Source organism: Triticum urartu, chromosome 5 (assembly GCF_003073215.2).
Source record: "Triticum urartu cultivar G1812 chromosome 5, Tu2.1, whole genome shotgun sequence".
Lineage (NCBI taxonomy): Eukaryota > Viridiplantae > Streptophyta > Magnoliopsida > Poales > Poaceae > Triticum > Triticum urartu.
In genome coordinates this window covers 506,127,503-506,135,425 of record NC_053026.1, presented here as the reverse complement: position 1 = coordinate 506,135,425, position 7,923 = coordinate 506,127,503, and the positions used below count along the sequence as shown (strand labels likewise).

Sequence of the window (7,923 nt, the reverse complement as noted above, 5' to 3'; positions counted from 1 at the left end):
TGAAGAGAGTTGGAAAGAATCAAGGTTGATCAAGACTAAGTCAAGAGTGAATCAAGTTGATCGACACATAAAGTGTACAAGATGTACAGAGGGATCAAGTGATCCAATGGTATGGTAAGCATTGTCCATTACGCTTTGTGTACTAACCCATGGTCTTCGTGAGAGTTCTTTGTGGGGTTAGGTTGCGGTGTGCAAATTCAAGTGAAGCATCACGAAGAGATCAAATGCTTGAAGCTTGCCGTCCATTGTGGTGACAATGGACTTGTGAAGATGTGTGGAAGAGTGGCTCACCCATAGTGGAGTATGGGGGAGCAATCAACTAGTCTTCATCGAGCCAACGCAATCAAAAAAGGTGGTCCAACTTGAGAGAGTCAAGATCGTCATCATCTAGATCAAATGGACCATGTGCAAGGCAAAGGTTTGCCCTTGATAGGTTTTCTATTTTACCGGTCTCATGATGGTAGTTGGGAGACCGGGTCATAGGATCGATTGGCGTACTATCAAGGGGGGCTCTCGATGAGTAGTTTGATCGTATCATTCGTAGAGAGATCAAACCATTGCATCCTTGCATCATCTTTCTTGGTTCTTGTTTGGTTCTCTTTGTGAGTCTTAGAGCTTATGGTCATCTTGATGACAAGCTTGAGTTCATCGAAAATGGAGTTCACATGCATTTTCTATGATGTTGGAGGTGTTGGAGGTTTTACCGGTCTTTTCCGAGGAAGGGTTCTCACCATTTTATTATGGGCCTTTTCTCATTTGCTTCTTATTGATATTTCTATCCAGATTGTGTTAGCCCATGTCGTTAGCTTTCCAACAAACTTGGTTTCGTTGAATTCGGAGTCCGTTTGCAGAAGTTGTGACTGTTTTGGTAAAGGCTGCAGCGATACTACCGTGGCTAGAGCGGATGTAATTTTTTACTACCACGGCTCCTAAGCGGTAGTACCGCTCCGGACCAAAATCTCGTGTTTTGCTCAGCGGAAGTAGGCACGGAAGTATTTTTTTGTACCGCTCGCAAGCAGTAGTGCCGCTACCATTTGCGGTAGTACCGTGAGGTCGAGCGGTAGTACCATGAGGACGAGCGGTAGTACCGCTCCGGCGGTTCTACTGGCATTTTGCCTCCTCGTTGTTGTTTTTCAAAGGGGTAGTTCCGCCCTAGCGGTAGTACCGCTCCTTGGAGCGGTAGTACCGCTCTATGTGGGCTGTGAGCATAACAGTTGGATTTTTCCCCACCTATAAAGGGGGTCTTCTTATCCAATGAACCTTATCTCTTTAGCTCGTGTTCTTCCCCCATCGTTGACCTTCTTCGAGCTTGCTAACTCGCAATCCCTCCAATGATTCTTGCTAGTTCTTGAGGGAAAAGAGAGAGGAGATCTAGATCCACGTTTCCACCAATCACTTTCTCCTCTATGTGAGAGGAACCCCTTGGATCTAGATCTTGAAGTTCTTCGTATTCTCTTCTTCATTCTTCCTCTCATTTTCCTCCCTAGCATTTGTTGCTTCGGTGGGATTTGGGAGAGAAGGACTTGGGCACTCCGTGTGCCCTTGCCATTGCATTTGGTGCATCATTTGAGTTCTCCATGGTGATACGTGGAAGTTACAAGTTGAGAAGCTTATTACTCTTGGGTGCTTGGTACGCTTGAGCTTGTTCCTCTTGGGTGCTTGGGCACCCTAGGCGGTTGAGGTCACCTCGGAGCCATATTCCATTGTGGTGAAGTTTCGTGATGTCGTTGGGGAGTTAACCCCAACCTTTGTGGTGTTCGGAGCTCAATCATTGTGGTATAAAGCTCCGGGCAAGCGTCGGGGTCTCCAATTAGATTGTGAAGATAGCCCCGAGCAATTTGATGGGTTCCGGTGACCGCCCCCAAGGGTTTCCAAAGTGTACGGGTTCGGTAACCGCCCCAAGGGTTGTCATTTGTACGGATTCGGTGACCGCCCTCAAGGGTCCTTTAGTGGAATCATGACATCTTGCATTGTGCGAGGGCGTGAGGAGATTACGGTGGCCCTAGTGGCTTCTTAGGGAGCATTGTTCCTCCACACCGCTCCAAACGGAGATTAGCATCCGCAAGGGTGTGAACTTCGGGATACATCGTCGTCTCCGCGTGCCTCGGTTATCTCTTACCCGAGCCCCTTTACTTATGCACTTTACTTTGTGATAGCCATATTGTTTCTTGTCATATATCTTTCTATCACATAGTTGGTTATCTTGCTTAGCATAAGTTGTTGGTGCACATAGGTGAGCCTAGTTGTTTTAGGTTTTGTGCTTGACAAATTAACCGATAGGTTTATTCCGCATTTGTTCAAGCCTAAACCATAATTATTTTAAAATGCCTATTCATCCTCCCCCTCTCTAGGCGACATCCACGATTTTTCACGCCCGTGGCGCACACGAGGCGCAGCGCGTCGAGCAGCTTGGTCACGCGGCCGCTGCGGCTCCTGAAGATGGTGCCGACGTTGATGGCGCAGTGTTGCGGCTGCTGTTGGTGCCGGCCGTCCTTCCTGGCCACGACGGAGGCGGCCGGGTCGATGATGCTCTGGAGCCAGAGGTCGAGGAGTACGACGTGAACGCCACCAGGGCCCTTCCGGCGCCCGCGAAGCCGCCGGCTGCCGTGGAGCAGGAGCACGATGCTAGCGAGGCGGCGCATGCTGAGCCGGAGGCTCCGCTGATTACAACCCACTGGGAGACGGCGTTGGTCGAGTCGGCGAGCGCTCTCGCGAACCAGCGCGCGATGCTACGGCATGTATAACCACGCAGCGGCAACGAACGCGCAGGCGTTCTCCGGCGGCGTGAGCAGCGTGGCCTTGCGGCCGCCCGGAGCGCCCATGCTGGCCCTGCCCCGCCGCCGGCGATGTGCAGCGCCGCGCCAGGTGCGGACCCCTTCGCGGCGTCGATGGTGGTGCCGCCGCCGACGTACGTGCAGATGTCTGACATGCAGATGAAGCAGCAGCTTCTGACGGAGGAGCGGCGCCAGCCGGTTCGGCGGTTCGAAGGTGCGTGGGAGGGCAATGAGTGGATGCTTTCTCGACCCTAGACAAAAAATTTCACCGTCAGCCTCCCAAGCGGCAAAAAAAATGCCTCTTAGAAGGCTCAACGGCTGAAGATGCTCTCATAAGAGAAGTCAGAGCAAGAGGCCGTTCTGCGTGGATTCACCAAATTGGAGAAACAAGTGTGTTCTGAATATTGATGGAATATTCTTTTACGGAGAACGAGTGCGTTCCAGTTCGTAACCCATCCAAAGGCGAGCGGCCAGGGACTGGTCAGGCCCATTTCATTCCATTGGATGAAACCAAACACACCCTTAGTTATTCAGATTTCACATTCTTTCCTTCTTCCGGTGGAATCTAGCACATATTCTTAGCTAGTCAGATTGTTTTCTCATGAACAAATCTTCGAAAATATTAATATATTATTCTCTTCCTTCTTTTCACATGCAAACATGTGTTAGGGTACGAATCAACCTGTGGTTGAGATGGTTAGGTGGACAGTGGTATTCCCAACCCACCAGGGTTCTAATCCTGGTGCTCGCATTATTCCTGGATTTATTTCAGGATTTCCGGCGATGCGCTTTCAGTGGAAGGAGACGTTCCCGTCGACGACGAGGTGCCTACGGTAACTTCGTAAATGTCAAGATGATGTGTCGGCTCAGTTTTTCGGAGGTGCTCATAGGGATAGGGTGTGCGTGTGTGCGTTCATAGGGGTGAGTGTATGCGCGTGTATATGAGCGCTTGTGTCTGTACCGATGCTAAAAAAAACATGTGTTAGGGTGGTAATTATTCACGGACAACCTCACACAGCTGGGCAAGTTAATCAAGTACAGACGCGCAAAAATGGAAGAAACAAATACAGACGCCACATGCATGCATGCCCATGCAAAGCTACAGGGTTCAACACAATACAATTTCACGATCGAGGCATACATCACGAACATATAGTTACATATAACCAACCAAATTAAATTAGAGCCAGGATATGCATGAACGAGCTTCGACCGATCACACGCAGTATATTTGATGATTAGGTTCGTGCGGTGGCGGCGCCGGTGCTCCTGAACGAGCCCAGCGCCTTGGCGGCCTCGCCGCGCAGCACGAACCGGTGGTACAACGCAGCCACTGTCGCGCCCAGGAGCGGCCCTACCCAGAATATCCACTGCATGCAAACAAAAAATCGACCAACGAGATGAGTATACCTACGTACATTCATCCGTCCCATCTTAACCATGATTTACTTACGTGGTCCTTCCATGCCTTGTGCTGGTTGTACATGACGGCGGCGCCGAGGCTCCTGGCCGGGTTGATGCCGGTGCCGGTGATGGGTATGGTGGCCAGGTGCACGATGAACACGGCGAAGCCGATGGGCAGCGGCACCAGCACGGGGATGAAGGAGTCGCGCGCGGTGCGCTTGGGGTCGGTGGCGGAGAGCACGGTGTACACCAGCACGAACGTGCCGGCGGTCTCCGCGCCGAGCCCCGCCCCGACCGAGACGCCGTCGGCCACCGTGTTGGCGCCGCCGCCGAGGGTCTCGTAGCTGGCCCCCGCGATCCCCTTCACCATGCCGGCGCCGCAGATGGCGCCGAGGCACTGCGCCACGATGTACAGCACCGTGCGCACCAGCGACAGCTTCCTCCCCACGAACAGCCCGAACGTCACCGCCGGGTTGATGTGGCCACCTGCAGCAGCACACACTCGACAGTTCACGTATCGTATCCATGTGTGTGTTAAGTTGTTGCAGAGAGAGATGGACGTGTGCATATGTGCGTGCCTGAGACGCCGCCGGTGCAGTAGACGAGGACGAAGATGGTGGCGCCGAAGGCCCAGGCGACGCCGAGGTACCCCACGCCGGTGCAGGCCTGGACGGACGACTGGTTCTTGTAGCCGATGACGGTGGCGAGGCTGACGTAGAGGAAGATGAGCGTGGCCACGAACTCGGCGATGACCGCGCGGTACAGCGACCAGCGGGTCAGCTCGCTCGTGTCCAGCAGAGGTGCCGGCGGCGGGTCCCAGTACGGCGCCTTCTCCACGGCCACGTCCGCCGTGTCGCCGCCGGCGATCACCTCCTCCTTGGACATGGTTGAACGTGCTAAGCTTGGTGCAAACTTTAGTAGCACGTACGAGTTCGTTTGTTGACGCGACCAGAAGGGCTGATGGGCGAGGTTTAAATAGGCAGATGGTAGGTAGCTCCTGTGCTCGCAGCGGCAGCGGTGGACGTCCAAGCAAGATTTTTTCAAGAGGTTCTTTCCTTCGCGATCACTCCTTTGCATGTTTCATGTTTTGCACTGTACAGTAATTCTGAACTTCTGATCGTGTAAATCGCTTTCGGCGCTTGATTGACAGCGAGAGTATATACATTGCAAGTGATTGGAGAGATGCTCAGCACGGGCGTTTTCACATTGCAGCTGGTAGAGAGATTCACATTGCAGCTGAATGTTTGCACTGTAAATTTGAGTACGATTGCAATTTGCAATGGTGCGTCCAAATTTCGATTCGACCGCGCGGGATTCCCTGCTTGTCGGGTAAGGGAGCGAGAGGACGTGCTGCGCCGGCTCCTTATCCGCGGCACGTGCGAGGAAAATCTCTGTCGTCCTCCGTCCGTCCGTACACTGATTAAATACAACCTGCCAAAGCGGCGGGTCATATACGTACGCCGTATTTCGTAGTCGAAGCGGAGGCGCGCCAAGGCGGCCGTTTTCCCGGCGAGGGCGACACCCCGGGCACCGCGCGAAGATTATTTTTTTTTCCTCCTCCGGTGACGGCCTTATCATCGGCCCGTCTCCGTTGTGCGAGGAAGTGAAAAAAGGAAAGCCGTTTTGGGGAGAGCTCCTAATCGGCGCCTTCAGCGTCATTTTGATTTAAACTCGCAACGTTGAATTGCTACACGTGCTTGCCTAACCACCAGCGCTAACTGGCAATAGTGATCCGAAATACTTAAGAACAATTATAGCCACCCTGTTCCAAATTTGGAAGTTCACAGATTAAAAAAAAGCTCACAAACAATAAACAAAACTTCACAAATTTGTTTCAAAAAGAAAAGGTCCATGTACTAAAAAAAGTCTAGAGAAATTTTAAAAAGTTCAGTAATTTGAGAAAAAAACATGAACTTGAAGAAAGTTCATGGATTCGAAGAGTTCTTGGAATTTCAAAAAGATCATGAAATTCTAACAAAATTCACAAATTTTTAAAAAGTTTATGAACTTGAAAAATTCATATAATTTTGAAAAAGTTCATGAAAATTCCGTCTTTTCAGAATTCAAAATTTTGAAAAAGGGTTCATTGATTTTGAAAAAAATAATATCACAATTGAATAAAGTTCATCGGTTTTGTAAAAATGTTCCATCGATCTTGAAAGATGTCATCAATTTTTAAAAAGTTCACAAAATTTTGACAAGGTTCGTTCAAATGTTTAAAAAAATCACAAAATTTGAAAAGAAAAATCAGCGATTTGGAAAAAGTTCATGGATTTTTTTTTAAAAAAAGTTCACCAATTTTGAAGAAAAAGTCTATCGATTAAAAATCACGCATTTAAAAAAATAAACAGATAGAAAAAGAATAAAAAGAACAGGAAATACGTGAACTAGAGAAAAAAATAAAAGAGCTAAAGAAGTTACTATTCGGAATTGTGTGATGTCCCTAGTGGTTAACGCGATGCGCTGTGAACATGCAGGTCTTGAGTTCGATCCATCAAGAACATTTTCTTCAAATTCTTTTCAATTTTGTTAACTTTTTGGGCAATGCTACGCGTCCGCCGGGTGATAAATCGATAAGATCATCCACCTCGGTAACCGTTGGATGCTGGCCGAAACACCGTGCGATCTACTGTCCCAGCCAACTAGGTGTCTTCGCAACAGCTAGCTTGTTGTGCTTATGGCTTTGCAACATGGACCTTGTTGCAAAGTCCACTGAGACTGCACCACTGCCTCACCATGGCTTGAGTGCCTCGGCCATGGAGCGTCGCCGGCCGTTGGGGTCGTCGCGCCTCCTCTGAATCAGCACCCCAGGCATCTGCCTCTACTCCAGCACGACAACAATGAAGTCTCATGCCGGGCACTCCTCTGACGATTTCTGCAACCGTAGCTATGTTTCTGAAACATGCGTCGTGTTAAAATGCTTGCCCTCGTACGCTCTAACGCGGGGCGCACATTCTCCGCTTTCTACAACAAGTGGGAGCGTCTAACGGGCACGCGCCCGCAAACTGGGCCGGCCCAGGTTGCCTCGTTCGCTTGTTCCATTTCGGCTCAATCGCCTCATTCACTCAACTGGACCAGTCAACTATTGACTTTTCACCCAAAAATAAAAAAAAATTGTGAATTCAAGAATTTTCATGAAATTTGTAAGAAAGTCTAGAAACTAAAAATAGTTCATGAATTTGAAAAAAAAATGATTTTCAAAAAAGTTCAACAAAAATGAAAATTGATTTTGAAAAAAATAAATTCATTGATTTTGAAAAAACAAAGTTCATAAAAAATGAAAAGGAGTTCACCAGTTTTCAAAAAAGTCAATCGAATTTGAAAAAACTTTATCAAATTTGAAAAAAATTCATTGATTTTAAAAAAAGTTCATCAAATTTGAAAAAAAAGCATTTCTTTTTATAAAAAGATCATTGAATTTGAAAAAAGGGTCATGAATTTGAAAAAATGTTCGCGCATTTAAAAAAAGAAAAGCAAAAAACCGCCCAGAAATCAGCGAACAAGTGAAAACTGGTTTGGTGGGCTCTCGCGACGTAAATAAATAAAAGAATGGAAAGATGCTAATTGGCACAAGTGAAAGTGCGTTAAGTCGACTAGAGGGGGGTGAATAGGTGATTTTTAGGAATTCTTCACTGAGGAATTTCATGGTGAGGAAATTCCTAAGAGAGAACTATTTGCAGCGGAATAAGTACTCAAATGCAAACATAACAGAACATAAGCATGGTCATCATGATGAAATGAAAAT

General features: G+C 48.4%; 1 protein-coding gene across 1 annotated transcript; it reads right to left on the bottom strand.

Moving 5' to 3' along the window:
* Nucleotides 1–3,826: 3,826 nt before the first annotated feature.
* LOC125510184 (probable aquaporin PIP2-7) lies at nt 3,827–5,138 on the bottom strand. Its single transcript, XM_048675283.1, has 3 exons — nt 4,757–5,138; nt 4,228–4,664; nt 3,827–4,144 (listed from the first exon to the last, which is right to left on the bottom strand). The coding sequence occupies exons 1-3, from the start codon at nt 5,061–5,063 to the stop codon at nt 4,013–4,015; spliced, it is 876 nt and encodes a 291-aa protein (XP_048531240.1). The 5' UTR covers nt 5,064–5,138; the 3' UTR covers nt 3,827–4,012.
* Between the last annotated feature and the right edge of the window lie 2,785 nt (nt 5,139–7,923).

Coding starts and splice junctions, on each gene's coding strand:
- LOC125510184 (XM_048675283.1), bottom strand. CDS start 5,063: ATGTCCAAGGAGGAGGTGATCGCCGGCGGCGACACGGCGGACGTGGCC. Junction 4,665..4,756: donor CTGCACCGGCGGCGTCTCAG/GCACGCACATAT, acceptor GTGCTGCTGCAG/GTGGCCACATCAACCCGGCG. Junction 4,145..4,227: donor ACAAGGCATGGAAGGACCAC/GTAAGTAAATCA, acceptor GTTTGCATGCAG/TGGATATTCTGGGTAGGGCC.